Source organism: Salmo salar, chromosome 24 (assembly GCF_965601325.2).
Source record: "Salmo salar chromosome 24, fSalSal1, whole genome shotgun sequence".
In the NCBI taxonomy this organism is placed as follows: Eukaryota; Metazoa; Chordata; class Actinopteri; order Salmoniformes; family Salmonidae; genus Salmo; species Salmo salar.
In genome coordinates this window covers 31604617-31627605 of record NC_138314.1, presented here as the reverse complement: position 1 = coordinate 31627605, position 22989 = coordinate 31604617, and the positions used below count along the sequence as shown (strand labels likewise).

General features: G+C 42.9%; 1 protein-coding gene across 2 annotated transcripts in view; it reads left to right on the top strand.

The window, feature by feature from the left end:
- Nucleotides 1-297: 297 nt before the first annotated feature.
- ntrk2a (neurotrophic tyrosine kinase, receptor, type 2a) overlaps nucleotides 298-22989 on the top strand; it is a 54156-nt gene continuing 31464 nt past the window's right edge. The window contains exons 1-12 of one of the 2 annotated variants that reach the window (XM_082968648.1): nucleotides 298-1542; nucleotides 2648-2722; nucleotides 2834-2905; nucleotides 3088-3156; nucleotides 3318-3466; nucleotides 4934-5070; nucleotides 6681-6813; nucleotides 7002-7304; nucleotides 7673-7693; nucleotides 7929-7940; nucleotides 8279-8316; nucleotides 8609-8708. In XM_082968648.1, the coding sequence (XP_082824774.1) occupies nucleotides 1343-1542; nucleotides 2648-2722; nucleotides 2834-2905; nucleotides 3088-3156; nucleotides 3318-3466; nucleotides 4934-5070; nucleotides 6681-6813; nucleotides 7002-7304; nucleotides 7673-7693; nucleotides 7929-7940; nucleotides 8279-8316; nucleotides 8609-8708 (1309 nt within the window). In that variant the 5' untranslated portion in view covers nucleotides 298-1342. Of the gene's footprint in view, nucleotides 1543-2647; nucleotides 2723-2833; nucleotides 2906-3087; nucleotides 3157-3317; nucleotides 3467-4933; nucleotides 5071-6680; nucleotides 6814-7001; nucleotides 7305-7666; nucleotides 7694-7928; nucleotides 8015-8278; nucleotides 8317-8608; nucleotides 8709-22989 lie in introns of those variants that run through there. The other variant, XM_014172161.3, reaches the window with a different exon arrangement.

Sequence of the window (22989 nt, the reverse complement as noted above, 5' to 3'; positions counted from 1 at the left end):
GCGGAGTTCCCACTTCCGGATGTTAGCATCCTCTGTCGACTCCGCATTGGCTACAGCTCAGTAGCGTCTATGTTCCTCAATTCAGACCAAGGCTACATCTTGTGCGTCAGTGCTTACGTCACATCGTGTCTGCACATGGGGAGAGCGCGCGACTCAGAACTGGTGTGTGTGTGTGTGTGTGTGTGTGTGTGTGTGTGTGTGTGTGTGTGTGTGTGTGTGTGTGTGTGTGTGTGTGTGTGTGTGTGTGTGTGTGTGTGTGTGTGTGTGTGTGTGTGTGTGTGTGTGTGTGGTGTGAAGGAGCCAAGGAGGCAGATTTATAACTCCATTTGTAAGGAGTCCAGCGGGTGAATGACATCCCTCCGCTGCAGTCAGGTGACGTGTTATTGATTCAGTGCACACGCTGGCTAAAATCTTTATGGTTATGAAATACAGACTAATGATTTAATAAGGTGATGGAGGTAGGTACACAGCAGCTAAAGAGGGAATGATTGGTGACTGAGTAGACTAGTGCCCCTATGCCTCGCTGTGCCAGTGGGATACATCAAATGTGATTTTAGCAGATGCTCACCTGGCTGTGTTGTCATTTAGTTTTTTAATTAACACACGACTTTCTATTCGAATACACTCAGGCTGTAAACCCAGCCCCATATCTCTCATGTTCGAGCTTATGCTATTTGTCCGTTATACAAGGACACAAGTCTAAATACAAGGCCTCAGGTGAATGACCGGGAGGAGAGGAGAGCGCTTTAACCCCTGACCATCTGGAGCAATCGCAGTAGAATTGGAACGATGGCTGGAGGGCGTATTCATGACGGCGTCGACGATCTATAACATATGTTTTGATGCTGGTACGCGCGCCGCCTCTTCCTCAGTGCACTGACTGAACAACGTGACAATAGCCTAAACGGTGTGTGCTTTCGGCTCCATCGTCTCTGTTGGTTATCTATTCATCCACGGCTCTGAATCTGGCAGACCTGCACAGGACATGGTGTTTTGTGTGGAATTAGGCCTATCAGTGTCATCTGTCTGAGAGGCGGGAGAGAGAGAGAGAGAGAGAGAGAGAGAGAGAGAGAGAGAGAGAGAGAAAGGAGAGAGAGAGAGAGAGAGACGGCGAAAAGGAATCCTTGGCATACACACACGTCGGTGTCTCGATGTGATTTTGAGTGACTGGCTGCATTCTTGTGGAGACGAGCGGAACGGATAAACCCATTTTCATCGTCTCACCCATTTGCGCGGATAGCGGCTGGTGCATGCCCGTCTGGGTTGAGCATCTGACAGCGTCTCTTTCTGCTGGAGCTTGGCTGATCCGAGCTGTCCTGGGTCGGGCGTGGAGGGAGCCGAGATGAGCGCCTTTCGGAGGGGTAGCTGGGTGTCTCTGTTGGAGTTGTGTTGGGTATTAATGGGACTGTGGAGGCTCGGGGCCGCCTGCCCCGCGTCCTGCTCCTGCAGCGGGACCAGGATCGCCTGTGTGGACCAGGAGCGGGGCATCATGGCTTTCCCAGTGCTGCAGTCTGAGCTGGAGATGGACAACATCACGGACATGTGAGTCACTGTCAATGATCCATCATCACCGGACCCAACATATATGACAGACATAGCATGCCTGCCTTATTGGCACACAATAATGAGGTGAAAAAAGGCTATGCGTTTTAGGCTATAAATATGAGTAGAATTGAAGATTCAATCGAATGGTCAAGTCTCAGTCAGTAATTAGGCTATTTGAATTGGCTAATAAAACCTATTGTATAGTTTTTCAGGAGTGATCTTAGGAAAATAAATAAATAAACAAACAAAAAGCAATAATTATAGACTGTGTGTGGGTGTGTGTGTACACGCGCTCGCGTGTTTATGTCAGTGTGAGAGAGATGGGGACACCTGGACGGTGAGAGACTGTTGTGGTGCTATCCGTACGGATTGACGCTCTTCCGTGGCCCCGGGAAGAAACACAACGGAGTGGGGGAGAGGTGTAGTCCTACTCCCGCAGAAACCCATACAGTAGCCTAGTTCAAATATTAGCAAATAGGCTACTACCCCCCAGCTCCGATAATAGGCCCAAAAGCCTAGAAAGACTAGAATTTTCAATTCTGAGAAATGTATAGCCTAGGCCATTTTGCTTCCATTGTGAACTAAAACTAATAGGCCTAGACTAAATTAATCTCCACCCACGTTTCAGAGCTGTTCAGATTTAGCATAGCCTAATTGAAGACAAACAGAGAATCATCAGGGTTATTTTAAACAAAAGTAGGGCTACAGCATTTAGAATGCATGATGTTACTGAGGACATGATGGGAGCGTCTTTCTAAAGACCATAGCCGATCCTTTGATATTTTTCACCTACTGTCACCGTTATAGGATTATAAAGATACAATACAATACAAGTAGCCTAACAATGTTTATTTTGTTTATATAATAATAGACTGTTAAAAATGACAATAATTAGACGACTTGAGTAAAGGTCTATTGGAAGGTTCCTCTGTATTTCCAAACGAACTTGACAAAAATCTTAAACAAAAACTCCCATCCCGAAAAACACATCAACATCTTTTAATATCGTTTGAAATGTGCTGCATATGCGTGCATCTGTCGTTCAGTGTAGGCCTACTACTTACTATTCTCTAACCTTTTTTCCCAATTTAATTTTTAACAGATATATTGCAAATCAGAGTAGCTTCTCATCCATCAATGACAAAGACCTGCATTTTTACCGGAACCTCACCAATCTGTAAGTCTGTTATGTGACATCTTATACTTGTGGTCATGATGGAGCCCAGATTGGATTGGTGTCGGTATCCTAGCCAATATGATGATGTTTTTGTGTATATTTGCTTTGCAGAACTGTGACTAACAGCAGGCTTACTTATGTGTCTCGACTGGCTTTCCAGAACAACCTCAAACTTCAGTATCTGTGAGTGGCTTTTATAAGGCAAAATTCATCTCAATTTGAAGGTCAAACTACAGTTCTTACAAAAATAATTGTATCTTGTAAGACAGACAAGAACAGTTGCTGGAATGGTTGTACCGTTTAGTATTTATTTTTGATATGTCCTTCAACTAATCATTGATAATAATGTACATTCTGATTGACAGGAATCTGAAAGACAACAACTTGTCATCTCTGTATTGGAGGATATTTCGACATTTAAACATATCAAATCTGTGAGTTGATTCTTTCACCCCCCCCCCCCCCCCCCATCATGGATAATATAAAATAAAGAATTAAAAAACATTAGTGCATGTGTGCGCATACCTTCATACATGTGTGTGTTCGTGTCAGTGTGTGATTCAATATTCAACACTGTGTTTCTCTGTGTGTGTAGGATTCTTTCAGGGAACCCGCTGCACTGTTCTTGTGAGAACATGTGGATGAAGCTGTGGCTGGGAGAGGAGGCTGATGCTCAGGAGCTCAAATGTATAGAGGAGGGTGGCGGGCGGAAACCTCTGACCAGGCTCAACCCCCCTCACTGTGGTAATGGCCCCAAAATACACACGCACGCCTCCCGATGTTCCTCAAAACACACAACATGGATCTTATCTTTTTCCACAAACCCCTTGCTTTAATTGAAAATGTATAATTACCAGCCAAAATGTTTGAAAACAATCCCTTTAATTGCTTTGCTGAATAAACTCTCCTTAGATTCACATGCTGTATCATAATGACAAACCATTATGATTACCCACAAACCAAAGCTGGTCTAGGATCAGTTCCCCACCTTCTACTCAGTAACACTCACCAGTGTGTGTTGATAACAAAGAGGAACCTGGGCCTGTACCAGTGTGCTCTGGGGCACAGAGGCTATATAACGACAATGATAACACTTATTGATCCGGCAGTCCAGTCTCCACTCCATTCGGCTGCTATTTTCCCCATCGCCACGGTTACTTGCAGGCCCCTGGAGAGACGGCAGGGGGACCCCTGTGTGAGTGACATATGAAGACGACTCAAGGGAGAGGCATGTGTACGATGCCCCAGGCCTGCCAGGCAGATAGACACAATGAGAACCTTGCAAACCCCCTTTTTCTCTATTTTTCTCTAACATTCTCTCTCTCTCTCTCTCTCTCTCTCTCTCTCTCTCTCTCTCTCTCTCTCTCTCTCTCTCACACAACATCTCTTTTTCAGGACATCTCTGTCATTCTTTCTCTGTTCATATCTCCCGCTCTCCTTCTGTCATCCTGTACTATATGAAATCCACAGCTCAGTGCAGTAGTTTTTATGTGTTGGATGCAGAGGTTATCTGAGACTGACTGAAGCTATGGCCTTCACTGCTGCCTACCAATATTTATATTGGGGATGTTGATGCTGTAGGTTCTAGTGTCTAAAACTGGTTACAACCAGTAAACAACCATTGCAACCAGTTTAGCCCACGCGGTGTGTTGTTAAAGATGGACACATTGTAAAGGCATACTGTGCTTTACTAGTGTACTGTAGCTTTGTTGAGTGGGTAGGGTTAACACCACAGCTGGCAGTGCTTGTAAGAGAGCAACTGAGACTGCTCAAGCTGTAAGGTGCTTCAGATGGTATGGTCTGAGTGCTGAAATGAATCGTTTTCTGGGTTCTAGAATCATTGAGAGCGTTGCCATGCTGATAAGAGTCTTGGCGACGTCCCTTAGTGGAGATAAGAGATCTGTCCATTTTATCAACCAGGACTGTCGACACTGGCCCTTGCTCGCCAGACGCTCCCATGCATTAGGCTGCGGCTAAGAGGCAGCCAAGCTTCTGATTGGACACGTGGGTCACCTTCAAGTCACAGTCCCATCCTCTCCACCTTTGGTTGTGTTGTTGTCTCCACTTAGAGAGGCTCCAAACTGTGTCTAATTAATTTGATCTGAGTTGCGAGACACATGGAGTTGTAGTCTGTGTGTGACCACCGCCGTGTTTGTGCTGTGATTTTGAACTTAAGATTGCATTGAATCTCCCCTTTGTTGTCATTGGCAGTGGTTCCCATGGCGACTCTGAGCCCGTCCAAGGTGACGGTGCAGGAGGGTGCTGATGTGGTGTTGACATGCAACACCTCCGGAGCGCCCTCTCCTGAGCTCATCTGGAACATGACCCCACTCGTCTCCTACAACGAGGTCAGTCACCACCGTCGCCCGCCACCAAAAATCCCATGGCTGCATCTCAAATGGTACCCTAGGTCAAAAGTAGTGCACTATATAGGGAATAGAATGCCATTTTAGATGCACCCATGAGTAGGGCCAGGAGCTTTACTGACCACGTGACCTGACCCGGGAAAAACTCTGTGCCCATGTTACTAGGGCCTCTAACCTGGGCCCAGAGTTGTTCCTGCTCACGTAAGACTCCTGGACCTACCCATCAGCAACAACACTAATCCACCAGTTAAAGGCATATTCCTTCTGTTAAAGGGCGACTGCACTTCCTGATTTGGCCTCGTTTTAGATTTGGTTTATTAAGAAATGCTATGACTGATTTCAATTGTGAGTTGGTTTCAGGGTGTGGTTTGATGTGGGTGTCTCTTGTATGTGTTCGCAGGTGGGAAGAGTTAGCTAAATGATTTAGCCAATTAGCTTCAGCTGGCTGGTGTGCGACCGTGGCAAAGTTCATTTGACTTTCGATAGATTTGGGGATAGTTAGGGACCATCCATAAATTTCACGATGTAAATGGGACTTTTAGTTTCCTCATTAAATTATTTCTATATTTGCAGTTGGTTTGAAGTTAAGTTATTGAAATTGGGAGCTATTGACCGTTTAAAATATTGTCCCATGTACATTGTATAATTTAGTGATGGTCCCTAACTAGCCCTATAGGGATATCAAATGTCAAACCAAATTGACCATGGGCATTATGATCAGCTCTTAATTGATTATTACTTTATGGGTGCTGCCAGCTGTGGGCATGTGGGCAGGATTGAAATAAACCCAACCCAAGGAAAACTGTTATGGTACCCTTCATTCCTTGACACCATTTTTTTATTATCATTTCGCAAATCTCAGTTTTGGACGGGACTGACTTTATGACCAAAATTCTACTATTTATACTATGTAGTCAATTTTGACAATATAATACATTTTTCTGACTCATATTGATGTCACATGGGCCATTTTCAAAACGAGAAGTTGCTTTTTAGGGGCAGTCGCTCTTTAAGACAGAGAATCTGGCATCCTATTTAGTCAGAGGTGCAGATGCAAAAATAAGTGTTATTTATTTAACAGTAACGTTGATGAGAAGACTGGATCCAGAGATGCATTTACAAAATATACAAAGGCAGAACAATTTTGAAAAATTTGTTAACAGAAAGAATTAACTTGAAAAACAAACGTACTTGGCCAGTAGCAGAATTACCTCAGCTCGAAGGAAGACTAAGGCAAAACATCTATAAACTCACACGTCTGAGTATATGACAGAGCTATAGCATCAACATGTTGCCTAGACAAACAGCTCTACCTGAATGACGTGAACAGGGATCCTAAAAGGACCTACCCTTACCTGGCATAAACCATTCACACCTTTAAACAGATCAATTCTTAATGAACAGGGATAATATACACTTTAACGGCAGTACTGTTTCACACTATATATATATTTTACAATGACCGTGGCCAGCTGTATAGTAGGTATTGTGTTTGCAAAATTGTTTCAAAATAGTTGTGGATGTGTAAAAGCATTGGTAATATGGATGAGGTGGGTGCCTGACTCACTGTGTCTCTGCATGGTCCTCTGCAGATTGAGGCCTCAGGGCAGGTGTCTGAGCTCCATCTCTATAACCTCTCTTCACTGGACAACAACTGTAAGATCACCTGCAGCGCTGAGAACATTGTGGGCGAGAATGAGTCCTCAGTCTTCCTCGACATCCTCTGTGAGTTCCAAACATGACTCTAGACAAGGAGGGAATAGAATGAGAATAATATCGTTGTCTTGACTAGTTTTTCTTCTGGACCATGTTTTGTCTTTATTCCCCCTTTTGCTTCTCCCTCGATATTTCTCACTCACTCGTTCTCTATTTCTGACTCACCCGTTCTCTCTTTCCCCCTCACCCTCCCCCAGTTCCCCCTAACATCAGTAAATTGAGTGATGCCTACTCGGACCACCACTGGTGCATCCCATTCAGTATGTCTGGGAACCCAAAACCTGATCTCCGCTGGCTGTTAAACGGGGAGCCGGTAAATGAGGGACCCTACATCATGACTGTGATCCATGACTTCTCTGAGAGGGAGTACCACGGCTGCCTGCAGCTGGACAGCCCCACACACATCAACAACGGACCGTACACCCTGCTGGCCAGCAACAAGTACGGACAAGACCGCAAGACCGTCGAGGCTCACTTCATGCTTGACCCCTTTGACGGAGGTATGTGGTGTGTAGTCAACCCCTATCCCACTTGTGTCAGTCTGAGAGGATTGGATTGTAATATGGCAACAATTCCACCTGGCCTATCAAAGGGCCAAATGGAGCTAATACCATATTGCTAACACCTATATGTCCAATCCTCTCAGATCTACTCAAGTGTTTAGGGGGTAGGGGCTAGGGGTCGAATTACACTTAGGACAGGGGTGTCAAACTCAATTCCTAGAGGGCTGTGTGTCTGCTCATTTTTGTTAATTATTTTCAATTGGTGTCCAATTAGACCTAGACAACCAGTTGAGGGGAGTTCCTAACTAATCCATGACCTTTATTTCTCAATCAAGTACTTTTTGTATTTTACCCAACAGGAACAGTGACAGAACCACTTTACTATGGTGAGTGGCTCTTCAAATATTTCCATGCAACATTGACTGTCTAAATTGCTCATTGAACTGTTGAGAATCATTCACTGTTCTTTACTTGAATGAATACCAGATGTCCTGACAGTGAAGATGATTGACTTGAGAAGTACTCTGAAGACTGATACCTGAGGTTTGTTTTTTGTGTTATTGAGTGTTAATTGTTTTTTTTCTCTTCCCTCTCCTCACACTCTGGATCTGGGCACCACAGACCCAACTACAGGTATAGTTACTCTGCCTTCACATTATCCAATCACACAGCAGAGGTTAACAAGTACATAGGCCTATGTCACTCTGACACTCAGAGGGAACACTTTACTTGAAAGGTAACTATATAAGGACTTCATAACACATTCATTACCTAACCCATATATACTGCATTCATAAGTAGCACATGCTTATGTCAACAACCACAAGACATAATACAAATATTGTTATGAAGTGCTTATGTGGGTACCCCTCAAGTAAGGTGTTACCCACAGGGACAGGGACATTTCATCAACTTCATTAGAAATGAGGGATACTGTAGCATCTGCTGTCTTCTCTGCTCTTTGAAAACAGAGGACACACCTCTAGAGCCACCAGAAGACAGAGTTGCTGTAAGTCACACTCTAAGTCACCTCTTTCTGTGTGTGTTTGTGGGAGCCTGTAACTGTTGTGGGAGCAGTGCTTATAACATTTTGTTTATGTTTTTATTCAATATGTTTTACCACTACTTTTAGTAGTAGTACTACTATCTAGTATGTTTAGGGTTGACAGTGTGTTTAAGTTTTATATTTCATGTTTTTATATGGTAGGTGTATCTTGGTGGTAGTAGGCTACACACTGTGACACATTGTATTTTGGAGTGGTAGTGGTGGTCCTGGCTCAACAGCTATGTCATTCTTTCAGGTATATGTGGTCGTAGGGATTGCAGCAGTAGCCTTCATGGGTTTTCTATTGATGCTGGTCATCTTGAAATTCGGGGGAAACTCAAAGTTTGGAATCAAAGGTAAGTCCCTTTACACAGTATACTACTGTAGCCTATGTCAATCATTAGCATAGAAAGACAGGGTCTTTCTCTCAAATCTGAAATTGCACCCTATTCCCTAAATAGTGCACTTATTCTGGCACTGGCACAGTATAGGAAGTAGGGTACCATTTGGGATAAAACCATAGAGTGGGGTCTGAATGGTGGTAAAGAGGTACTCAGACATTTCTAGTGAATAACATGCATGTGGATCTCCGTCTCAATGTCTCACTATACCTTGTTCCATACTAATCATCCGCCCATGCAGATAACGCTGCACTGTAGCTCGTCTCTGTCTTTACTGATGCTGCTATTGTATAACGCAGAGGGACTGAAGAGGATTTAGATACTAACTGATATTAGGAATAACAATAGAGGTGTAAACTGACTGTCACTCAAATCGCTTATGTTGTATTGTTTGTACTAATAATTAACCATACTGGGAAATTATATGAGGATCAAAGTGTGACTATGCCTTCAAAAATGCCTTTTGAACGCTATCCTGAAATCCTCTATCTGCAATGGATTGAATTCCGACCTGAGTGTGTGTATTTTGGATCAGATTGTGTGTGTAGGAGTATTGAAGGCCAGGGCTGCCTCAGTGTGGTCAGTTATTTTGGTGCCGATTGATTTATTGCCCCTCTGAGGGGGACGGGTGTGAAAGAAAGCGAGGGGGAGAAGTGGTATCTCCTTTCCTCTGCGGAAGTGGAGGATGAGGTTCCAATGGAGGCGTCAATTCCTCTCCTTCCTCTGTACGTGTGTGTGTGCTTTTCTGCGCTCACGTTGTGTGTATCTGAGTAGGAAGTTAGCTAGAGTTTCAGCGTTGTGTGTATCTGAACAGGAAGTTAGCTGGAGTTTCAGCGTTGTGTGTATCTGAACAGGAAGTTAGCTGGAGTTTCAGCGTTGTGTGTATCTGAGTAGGAAGTTAGCTGGAGTTTCACCGTTGTGTGTATCTGAACAGGAAGTTAGCTGGAGTTTCAGCGTTGTGTGTATCTGAACAGGAAGTTAGCTGGAGTTTCAGCGTTGTGTGTATCTGAACAGGAAGTTAGCTGGAGTTTCAGCATTGTGTGTATCTGAACAGGAAGTTAGCTGGAGTTTCAGCGTTGCCTGCAGGAACTTTCACCGCGCGTCTCTGTCTCTTCACTGCAGTTTCTATTCTCTCCTTTCTGATGGAGGAAGTGACACTCCTGTCACTCAAAATCATGATCCACACTAAAATAAAAAGTCTGGGAGACTTGAAATGCCCAAGACACACACTTTCACTATTATGACCCACATACCGCCATCTTTATAAAGACACATTGGAGCAAAGTGAAGACTGAGTGATCTCCTACTGTGCATGGCTAAAGAAGTGCTGCCTTCACAAGGGGCTTGTATTCCTTCTCACTGCAGTCCTTGTATGTAATGTAGCCTGCTCATAGGCAAGTGTAAAGCAAAACACTTTCCCAATCGACTAACATTTAGCTAATGTACACACACACAACAGACAAAATGTGTGAAGAGACCGTATTGAACCCTGTTCTGTTTGTGCTCAGTCAACTGTTCAGGAGAATGTGAGACATCTAGACACACTTTCTCTGGATTCCTCGGTGCACAACACACACACACACACACACACACACACACACACACACACACACACACACACACACACACACACACACACACACACACACACCACACACATACACACACACACACACACACACACACACACACACACACACACACACACACACACACACACACACACACACACACACACACACACCACACACATACACACACTGTAGAAGAGTTAATAGGAGTGTGTGTGTGTGTGTGTTGGGCATCACAGAAAAACAAGTTTGTCAGGTATTGGTCAAATGTTCTAAATCTGTGTTTGTTTGCCAAAATACATTTTAATTAGAGTATCTGTCTGAAATGGTCTTTACAAATATGTTGTTACATGAGAAAACAGACCTAACCCTGTTTGAAATTCCTCTGACCCTTAAAGGCCCAGTGCAATCAAATACGTGATATTTCTGTGTTTTATATACACTGAGTATACAAAACATTAGGAACACCTACCTAATATTGAGTTGCACCCCCTTTTGCCCTCAGAACAGCCTCAATTCATCGGGGAATGGACTCTACAAAGTGTCGAAAGCAATCTACAGATATGCTGGCCAATGTTGACTCCAACGCTTCCCACAGTTGTGGCAAGTTGGCTGGATGTCCTTTGGGTGGTGGACCATTCTTGATACACATGAGAAACTGTTGAGCGTGAAAAACCCAGCAGCGTTGCAGTTATTGACACACTCAAACTAGTGTGCCTGGCACCTATTACCATGCCCCGTTCAAAGGTACTTAAATCTTTTGTCTTGCACATTCACCCTCTGAATGGCACACATACACAATCCATGTCTCAGTTGTCTCACGGCTTAAACAATATGATTTAACTTGTCTCCTCCCCTTCAGCTACACTGATTGAAGTGGAATTAACAAGTGACATCAATAAGGGATCATAGCTTTCACCTGGAGTCACCTAGTCAGTCTATATCCATAATGTTTTGTACACTGAGTGTATATTTCCACACTATAAGGTTGGAATAACACTGTGACATTTTGGTGGGATGGAGTTTTGGCCTTCCATGGTGACATCACTAGGCATTAAATTAGGTAATAGACCAATAAGAAATAGAGTTCCAAACCTCTCTACCAATAACAGCTAGTTTTCAGTTTTCCACTCCCTACTCCCAGACAGTCCTAGTAAAATTCTTGCTTGAGAAATTGCTCTTTGAAAACAGTCACAGTAAGGTACTTAATTGTTTCTCAGAAATAATTTCATATTGAGATAAAACAGCTGCATTGGACCTTTAAAACAACCTTGGTTGGTTTGATAATGAACTTTTCTTTGGAATGGCAAAAAAGAGAGAGAAGAGCAGCAGAAAAAAATAGATAGATGGAGAGAGAGGGAGCGAGCACTGTATGCTTATCAATGATTCAGGAAGGCAGGTATCAGTTTTCTCTGTGTTTGGAAGAGTGCCGGATGATCAATACATCTCTCTCAAGGTCAGAAGTATCTCTGATAGGACTCGACAGACCATGCTCACGCTGCGTGTTCTCCTCCTCCTGCAGAGCACACTTAGGCCCTGTTCCATTCCTGCCTTCATGGACCTCCCTCACTCCCTGCACTACCTTTTTGGGGATCTGTACAGAACAGGGCCCATGGTTCCATAGGTCTCCAGACGACCATAGGCACAACGGCGATGAGTAACCTTGCCAAAGAACGGAAGTTTTGTGCTCCCAGAGCTGATGTAGACTTTAGCTCAATAGGCTATCCATATGGAAGTATGCAAATGACCTGGGTTCAATGCCTGGGAGGACACAAACATGATGCAGGGGGACACACACAAACACACACACAATGTTCCCCCTGAGTGCTTGAGACGTGTGGAATGCTTTTGTGACAGCCTGTGGGAGTTTGAAGTCACTTGTCTCTCCTTGGTCAATCACAGATAAAGTGCCCACTTGAGGGGTCAGAGGTCAATGTGTGTATGAGAGATGTGCCGACTGGACAGGCAACAGCAGATCTCTTCCCTCTCCCATAGCGACAGGAAATGTGTTGTTGTCGCTGAGTGCGTTGGAGTATTAACTCAGGGCCTAGTCACAACCTTCTCTTCCACCTTCTAGAGCAATTTTTCCTGCTCAGGCCACATAGGAAAGGATAAACTCCTGGCTCTATGACATACTGGGGCCATACGTGCAAACATTAGAAAAAGTTTAGCTTTAACCTGGACCTCCGTCTCAAAATGCGCATCAGCCAATTAAAATCACTGACGTAGTTGGACGTGATCCAACACTTGTTTATGAAAGAACACATAACAGAAGTCCAACGGTACGTTCTGGTACTAGATCACTTGTGTTTGACTGACTGGTCATATACACGGTGTACAAAACATTAAGGACACCTTCCTAATATTGAGTTGCACAACCCCCCTTTTACCCTCGAACAGCCTCAATTCGTCAGGGCATGGACTCCACAAGATGTCGAAAGCATTCCACAGGGATGCTGGCCCATGTTGACTCAATGCTTTCCACAGTTGTGGCAGGTTGGCTGGATGTTCTCTGGGTGGTGGACCATTCTTGATACACACAGGGAACTGTTGAGCGTGAAAAAACCCAGCACTGTTGCAGTTCTTGAAACAAACCCTGGCACCTACTATCACACTTAAATATTTTGTCTTGCCCATTCACCCACTGAATGGCACACATACACAATCCATGTCTCAATTGCTTCAAGGCTTAAAAATCCAGTTTTCACCTGGATTCACCTGGTCAATCTGTCATGGAAAGAGCACGGCCTAGCTCCTCATATTTGTCACAGATTGTGGCAAGGGTTCAAATCCCACATTAGTTTTTTCCCCCTTTCAAATGTAGAATTACATTTATTGTATTAATGTGTTGAGAAGAGAAGAATAAATGTAATGAGAAACTTCTTGTTGGAGTCCCTCTTGCAGACCGACGTGTAGGCTTTTGGCACTGCTACATAAATAATCGTCACTATTATAGGCTATATTACATAGACGTGTAGGCTACACTTACATTTATATGCGTTATTGTAAATATCCACTTAGTCACATATGCGTTATTTGAATCTAGCATCGAGGACCAGCAGTGAACAGTGTTTTCTTTAACAAAATGCTTGATGCAAGGGGGGCTCTAACCCACAGATATAGTTTATATTTTACCTTTATTTAACTAGGCAAGTCAGTTAAGAACAAATTCTTATTTTCAATGACGGTCTAGGAACAGTGGATTAACTGCCTTGTTCAGGGGCAGAATGTAACGGTTGTCGTCGGGGATAGAGGACCAAAACGCAGCAGGAATGTGGATGCTCATCTTGTATTTATTTTAAAATAAAGAGAACACCAAAATAACAAACCGAAGAACTCACGAACAACAAAACAGTCTTGTCATGCTCATACAGGCAAAACAAGAACCAATCTCCCACAACACCAAACCAAACAATTACCCATATATAGGACTCTCAATCAGAGGCAACGAGAAAGCACCTGCCTCCAATTGAGAGTCCAACCCCCCATCAACCTAAACATAGAAATACAACAAACCAGAAAGAACATAGAAATACAAAACATAGAACATAGACCAAAACCCGGAAATAATAAATCAATCACCCTACTACATAAATCACCACCCCGAACCATATAAACAAAATACCCTCTGCCACATCCTGACCAAACTACAATAACAAATAACCCCTATACTGGTCAGGACGTGACACAGAATGTGTACTGTTGTTTTAAAGTCAACCGATTTAGCAGTGTGTGCCACCAGGAAGCAATGATGAAGATGGTACATGACAGCTTTTTGACAAGTCCATAAGGTTTTTTGACTTAATATTATTTATTTTTTATGATGTACGATAAACTGAATGTTGTATAGACCTCCTTTATCTTTTTTTCCGTAAAGGCACATGGATTTGTGTGAAACAGATGAGCAAAAACGTGGGATTTTATCATATATGCAGAAACGTTTTGAATTTTGTCTAACGTTAGTAGCTAGTAGCCTAGTCGAGGATGCATCATCATGCAATATTGTCACTCTCCTGTACACTGGAGACAGACCAAGCGGAACAAAAGTAAACCAAATCTGGTGGCCAAGTTGACCTATTCTAAGAAATGCCATTGGTTGGTGGATATAAAATTTAAGATCTTCGATAGGCTGATGCAGAATTTGTTACAGGAAATAATCATGGTCAGCTGGTGAGGTTAGCATAGGGCTAACGTGTACCAGGTTATCTGATGGGACCAGCTACAATGTAGCGTTCTATCACTTGCAACTACGTCGACGATTGTAATTGGCTGATGCGAAGGTTAAATACATTAAAAAAATGTAATGTTTGCAAGTATAGACCCCATCAGTTTGACTTGGGCTCACCTAGGGCTGTGGAGGTCAAGACAAGTATAGACCCCATCAGTTTTACTTGGGCTCACCTAGGGCTGTGGAGGTCAAGACAAGTATAGACCCCATCAGTTTTACTTGGGCTCACCTAGGGTTGTGGAGGTCAAGACAAGTATAGACCCCATCAGTTTTACTTGGGCTCACCTAGGGCTGTGGAGGTCAAGACAAGTATAGACCCCATCAGTTTTACTTGGGCTCACCTAGGGCTGTGGAGGTCAAGACAAGTATAGACCCCATCAGTTTTACTTGGGCTCACCTAGGGCTGTGGAGGTCAAGACATTTCATCAGCCAGTGTCACGGTAATTGACCGTTAATTAACATAAACACATGTATCATCTCCTGGTTTCCACACATAGCCTACAAGCCACTGATGTACACCTTTGGAACATCTATGTTTTACACTAGTTCATTTAGCAGACAAGATTTGCTTAGAATTCCATGTCATTTGTTTATATTATTTTATAGTATGAAGAATACAATTGAACAAAGCTGAATAAAATATAAATATTTTCTCCAAACGATTTGAGTGCACACATGCGGCTATTCTGTGTTGAGTGAAAATAAATAGGTACACTCACATGCTTAACTTAGAGTTATTCATGTAACTTTAGTTGTTCTACAAACGTTGGGCTATATGTTTCGATGTTTAATACATTGCAAGGCTACATGATGAAACTCTAATGATGATTGAAAAAGTTGCTTGAAAGGCATGAGCTCTGCTTTGTTTTTTTTGCGCAGGCTGTTCACACTTCAATAGTCTCTCCTTCACAATCTGACAAGCACTTGATAATGCCTCGCATTTCACAGCGGCATCCCCGTAATGCACCCTAAGAAAATCCATGCCTTTTGCGGCCCGGAGTGCTGCGTTGTGCCCTTCTCCCTGAGTGCTGCGCAATCCGAAGCGCCTCTCACTCACATGGCTCTCCATTACATGATCGGGTCTTTCTCACAGGCTACAAGTGAAGACAGACACATCGGGGACGCAACTGCGCACGTCCTTATCCAATTCCGATGCGCATATTGAAGATATTGGAAGAACTGTCCACATTTACTTTTTGTCAGCCAACAAGATGAGTAGGCCTAAAGAACAGCAAAAGCACTAGCCTATGTCAATCTACTATCCCCCATTGTACAAAAGTCGACCTATTCTGTTCCGTGCAATAAATAAATATTCCAAACAAAGTCTGGGACAATCGTGGGGTGCAATAGATCACAAATCAATACAACCACTAGCAGGTTGCGGCAGGTAGCCTAGTGGTTAGAGCATTGGACTAGTAACCGAAAGGTTGCAAGATTGAATCCCTGAGCTGACGGTAGACAGTAAAAATCTGTCGTTCTGCCCCTGAACAAGGCAGTTAACCCACTGTTCCTAGGCTGTCATTGAAAATAAGAATTTGTTCTTAACTGACTTTCCTAGTTAAATATAGGTAAAATATAAAACTTTTTTACACAATTTAGCTGACGCAACAGATCAGAACGTTTAGCTTCAAATGTTGATAATCTATTAGGCTATGTCTTCACATTATAAGCACAGCAATGCGCACATGGCAGTAGGCTAAAATCACTAATTTTCCATTAGCGGGAAAAAAACATTATCAAAATTGACTGCAAATGCAATTATGCATGTAATGCTTTTATTCTAAAGATGCATTTTTATGGTGAAAATGATCTTCCCCAAACTTAAAACTCATGCGCTGCTTATGGATGCCAGTTAGCCTCTACACTCCTTGTAAAGCGGATTAATGTGCTTCATTTTAACAAGTTATTTGGCCACTTTAGTTGTGGTACAAACCTTATCAAAACATATAGGCGTATTGGCTAGGCTACATGAGGTGTGCGACTATGAATCGAAAAAGTCGCAAAAAAAGGCTGTTTGTTATTCTGTGATGATATATAACTCTCAAGTGATAGGCTAATATTGTCACCCAGCAGACTATTCTTGATTTAATCTTGTCTTTACATATACTAAATAATATATGTGTGAAATTTGTTTTGATTTAGAATGGACCATTATCATGCACCTGTCTTGAAACAGGGGCAGCGGGAGAAAATACATGTCATCAATGCACTTAAATAGCGAATGGAGGACGATTTTCCTGTGGTTCATTTTCATGCCAGCCAGGTAGGCTATACTCCTGTTGTAAAGATAAACAATGTGCTTAATATTAGGAAAGTTGGTAAATAAATATAGTAGTCCTAGTCTACAGAAAGCTGATGGGATCCTCCTCTTTGTAGTAGAGGCCATCACTCTGTGTTCTCACGCAATTGCACATCCTATAGAAGTGTTGCACAACATGAGCTCATGGTCTCTCATGAAGTGTTTGATTAGATTTTCGAATACATTTGCATTGATGTCAGAGTGATTAGAGGGACAGTAGAGTGCTGAGTACCAGGCAGCTAGCAAGTTTGGTAGACTACTAATGACCATCAGCAGCATCAGAGCTTGGAGAAGCCTAATTACCGTGACTAAATGGTCACGTGGAATTTGACTGTCTTCATGACTCGTGACAGCCGGTGTGGCGGTAATACGGTCACCACAACAGCCCTAGGCTCACCCCTATTGGTGGCCCCTCTTTCATCGATGCTTTTATCTTGGACCTTGATCATTTTCTGCATTGTAAATGTCCTGTAATTCAGTCCATGTTAATTAGTTTGTATTTATCGAGCGGATGTGTGTCATGCTGCTCTGAGGTACTCCTCTTTCCACCTCCAGTTCACCACCACAACGTGTTTGTGCAGTAACAGGTCTAGTCAGCGCGCTGGGCTTTGCTATTGGGAACTGCACTACTGCAGATAGAGCTTCATTGATCGATTGATCTCAGGCCTGTCTGTCTGAAGCAGATGCCTCTGTTAGGCCTATCGAGTCTTGGGCCTTCCCATCACACAGGTCAGCAGCACTGTTCAAGCGCTCAGTCAGGGGGGGGGTGTGTGTGTGTGTGTGTGTGTGTGTGTGTGTGTGTGTGTGTGTGTGTGTGTGTGTGTGTGTGTGTGTGTGTGTGTGTGTGTGTGTGTGTGTGTGTGTGTGTGTGTGTGTGTGTGGCGTGGTGTTCTAGTACTGAGTGTTCCCTAGTGGGGAGAAATCAGCTGCAGTTAGTAGCTTTCAGTGAAGGTACTATTGAATACTAAGTAGTAAATTAGTGTTAACTGGGACAGATGTCTACCAATTGACTGAAATACTAATTTGTGTTGATGAGTATCAAAGTATTCAGTGTTGTTGAGTTGTGTTGATCAGGGTCCGGTGTTTCTAAGTTGTGTGGAGTAGTGTTGAGTTCTATTGGATGTTATTGAGTTGCGTCAAGCAGTGTTGAGTGGCATTGAGTAGTTTTCAGGAGGACTGCAATATGACACAGGAGGGAGACGGCCCCAGTAGCCCACTGCATGCTGTTGCCATGGATACGCATGTCATCACCAGCCTTGCTCCAAATATGAATCATTATCGCTGGCCAAGCTTAAAGAGTGAATCACCATCACACACACACACACACACACACACACACACACACACACACACACACACACACACACACACACACACACACACACACACACACACACACACACACACACACACACACACACACACACGATCAGTGGAGATGGATACAGGTGTGGTGAGTTGGCAAGGAAGGGCCGTGGCCAGAGAATGATGTTCCGAAGATTTTGATGGGGCTGCCGTGAGCCACTAGGACACCTAGGTTGTGTAACATGTTTGTGTGATTGTGCAGCAGCTGCTCTTCTGTCTAAGACAGTGGATGGTTTCGACACAAGGAACAAAAAACATTCCAATCCCTCCTTACTGTTCCAGTTATCAACCTGATGGCAATGAGGGTATGGTTTTTTAGCTAGCTCCTTGCCCTCCACTCCTCCACTCCTCCACCCCCAGGCAGATGGATAATAATAATCATCTGGCAGCTCCCGTTCTGCGACTTCGATTCATTTCCAATAACAAGCCAGGGGGAAACCGTTGTGTGTCAGCCATAAAAGTCTGAGAAGAAGAATGTTGTTTTGTTTTTTGGGGTGTGATGACAGTATGTCTTTACATGTCGTGGTTAAGCCTCGGTGAGAGGAAAAACAGTTAAAGGTGACTTTGGAAGTTGAAATGAATATGTTTATGTTTTTACTGTTGTTTAATACTATCATTTTACCCCATCCGTTCATGAGCTGAAAAGACAAAGCGTTCTTTTGAAAGATGACATTGTGTAGAAAGACCCAGTGAAGACCGGTTGGACGTGTGTGTAACTACCTGAATGTGTATGTCTCTAAATTGCGTTGAATACTTGCACAATGCTTATAGTACTGTTTAGCTCTGCGCTGTAAACCCTTTAACATTCACATCCATTCACACCCTTCCTGTGTATATAAAATATAGTATATCTACAGCACCAGTCAACATTTTGGACACACCTATTTATTCAAGGATTTTTCTTTATTTTTACTATTTTCTACATTGTAGAATAATAGTGAAGACATTAAAAACTATTAAATAACACATATGGATTCATGTAGTAACCAAAAAAGTGTATATTTTATATTTGACATTCTTCAAAGTAGCCACAAAGTAGCATGCCTTGATGACAGCTTTGCACACTCTTGGGATTCTCTGATCGAGCTTTAAAAATAATAATATTTTACCTTTATTTAACTAGGCAAGTCAGTTAAGAACAAATTCTTATTTACAATGACGGCCTACTCAGCTTCACGAGGAATGCTTTTTCAACAGTCTTGAAGGAGTTCCCACATATGCTGTGCACTTGTTGGCTGCTTTTCCTTCACTCCGCGGTCCAACTTATCCCAAACCATCTCAATTGGGTTGAGGTCGGGTGATTGTGGAGGCCAGGTCATCTGATGCAGCACTCCATCACTCTCCTTCTTGATCAAATTGCCCTTACGCAGCCTGGAGGAGTGTTTTGGGTCATTGTCCTGTTGAAAAACTAATGATAGTCCCACTAAGCACAAACCAGATGAAATGGCGTATCGCTGCAGAATGCTGGGGTAGCCATGCAGGTTAAGTGTGCCTTGAATTCTAAATAAATCACAGACAGTGTCACCAGCAAAGCACCCCCACACCATCACACCTCCTCCTCCATGCTTCACGGTGGGAACCACACACGCAGAGATCATCTGTTCACCTACTCTGTGGTCTCACAAAGACACAGCTGTTGGAACCAAAAATCTCAAATTTGGACTCATCAGACCAAAGGACAGATTTCCACAGGTCTAATGTCCATTGCTCGTGTTTCTTGGCCCAATCAAGTCTCTTATTATTATTGGTGTCCTTTAGTAGTGGTTTCTTTGTAGCAATTCGAACAATGAAGGCCTGATTCACGCAGTCTCCTCTGAACAGTTAATGTTGAGATGTGCTTGTTACCTGAACTCTTTGAAGCATTTATTTGGGCTCCAATCTGAGATGCAGTTAACTCTAATGAACTTATCCTCTGTAGCAGAGGTAACTCTGGGTCTTCCTTTCCTGTGGCGGTCCTCATGAGAGCCAGCTTTATCATAGTGCTTGATGGTTTTTGCGACTGCACTTGAAGAAACTTTCAAAGATCTTGACATTTTCCGGATTGACTGACCTTCATGTCTTAAAGTAATGACTGCCATTTCTCTTTGCTTATTTGAGCTGTTCTTGCCGTAATGTGGTATTTTAACAAATAGGGTTATCTTCTGTATACCACCCCTACCTTGTCACAACACAACTGATTGGCTCAAACGCATTAAGGAAAGATATTCCACAAATTAACTTTTAACAAGGCACACCTGTTAATTGAACGGCATTCCAGGTGACTACCTCATGAAGCTGGTTGAGAGAATGCCAAGAGTGTGCAAAGCTGTCATCAAGGCAAACGGTGGCTACTTTGAAGAATCTCAAATATAAAATGTATTTTGATTTGTTTAACACTTTTTTTGGTTATTATATGATTCCATATGTGTTATTTCATAGTTTTGTCTTCACTATTATTCTACAATGGTAGAAAATAGTCAAAATAAAGAAAAACCCTTGAATGAGTAGGTGTGTCCAAACTTTTGAATGGTACTGTATCTTTCCACCTGCCTCTGCACTGAAGGACTAATTCACTCAGCGACCTTAACCCACCACTCAGTGCTGTTGATCCCACTAACTCTACTAAGCACTGATGTCTACCAGCAACTGGGACCTACTTTCTACTTTTGGGGGATGTTTTACAATTAGGTATGCATTGAATGTATGATCACACATGATTTGTTTTAATATTTTGATCCCTGTCATGATTATGATGTAATTTATGTTGCTGCTCATTTCATTTATTTTGTTTGTGTTTTCCTTCAGGCTTTGTGTTATTTCATAACGTTCCACTGGAGGTGGTTGGGCGCTAGGAGAAATGGAGTCCCAAACACACACAGAGAGACAGAGACAGAGAGAGAGCTGGAACCCATTACACAATAAACACTCAAACAAACAAAAACATGGTTAAACATCAATTAAAAACACAACACCAAATCTTCCTCCACAGTAACTAAACCCAACAACCTCTGAAAACCCCATATGCTCATAAACAGCCTAATGTTATTAACCAGTTTGTAATAGGCAAACTCAACCCTCTGTCTTGATGCCAACATCCCCTCCAGCATGCCCACCATGTCAACAGACCCCTGTCACTGAATACTGTTCTTTCGTGTCTTCCAAATAGCTAATTTAGCTGCCCCTGACACAAAGTTAAGTAAGAGAACTACACCCCTTCGACTAAATCTGTACTTTGGCCCAAATATAAACAGTTGAGAAGAGAAAACCTCTCCCAGAGTACCAACTAGTAGAGGTTGACCGATTATGATTTTTCAACGCCGATACCGATTATTGGAGGACCAAAAAAAGCCGCTACCGATTAATCGGCAGATTTTTGCTAATATATATATACAGTGGGACGTTTACATACACCTTAGCCAAATACATTTAAACTCCGTTTTTCACAATTCCTGACATTTAATCCTAGTAAAAATTCGCTGTCTTAGGTCAGTTAGGATCACCACTTTATTTTAAGAATGTGAAATGTCAGAATAATAGTAGAGAGATTGATTTCTTTCAGCTTTTATTTCTTTCATCACATTCCCAGTGGGTCAGAAGTTTACATACACTCAATTAGTATTTGGTAAATTTGCCTTTGAATTGTTTAACTTGGGTCAAATATTTTGGGGAGCCTTCCACAAGCTTCCCACAATAAGTTGGGTGAATTTTGGCCCGTTTCTCCTGACAGAGCTGGTGTAACCGAGTCTGGTTTGTAAAGGCCTCCTTGCTCGCACATGCTTTTTCAGTTCTGCCCAGAAATTTTGTAAGGATTGAGGTCAGGGCTTTGTGATGGCCACTCCAATACCTTGACTTTGTTGTCCTTAAGCCATTTTGCCACAACTTTGGAAGTATGCTTGGGGTCATTGTCCATTTGGAAGACCCATTTGCGACCAAGTTTTAACTTCCTGACTGATGTCTTGAGACGTTGCTTCAATATATTCACATAATTTTGCTTCCTCATGATGCCATCTATTTTGTGAAGTGCACCAGTCCCTCCTGCAGCAAAGCACCCCCACAACATGATGCTGCCACCCCATGCTTCATGGTTGCGATGGTGTTCTTCAGCTTAGAAACCTCCCCCTTTTTCCTCCAAACATAACAATGGTCATTATGGCCAAACAGTTCTATTTCTATCTATACCAGAGGACATTTCTCCAAAAAGTACGATCTTTGTCCGCATGTGCAGTTGCAAACCATAGTCTGGCTTTTTTACGGCAGTTTTGGAGCAGTGGCTTCTTCCTTGCTGAGCGGCCTTTCAGGTTATGTCAATATAGGACTCGTTTTACTGTGGATAAAGCTACTTTTGTACCTGTTTCCTCCAGCATCTTCACAAGGTCTTTTGCTGTTGTTCTGGGATTGATTTGCACTTTTCGCACCAAAGTACGTTCATCTCTAGGAGACAGAACGCGTCTCCTTCCTGAGCGGTATGACGGCTGCGTGGTTCCATGGTGTTTATACTTGCGTACTATTGTTTGTACAGATGAACGTGGTACCTTCAGGCATTTGGAAATTGCTCCCAAGGATGAAGTAGACTTGTGGAGGTCTCCATTTTTTTTCTGAGGTCTTGGCTGATTTCTTATGATCTTCCCATGATGTCAAGCAAAGAGGCACTGAGTTTGAAGGTAGGCCTTGAAATACATCCACAGGTACACCTCCAATTGACTCAAATGATGTCAATTAGCCTATCAGAAGCTTCTAAAGCCATGACATCATTTTCTGGAATTTTCCAAGCTGTTTAAAGGCACAGTCAACTTA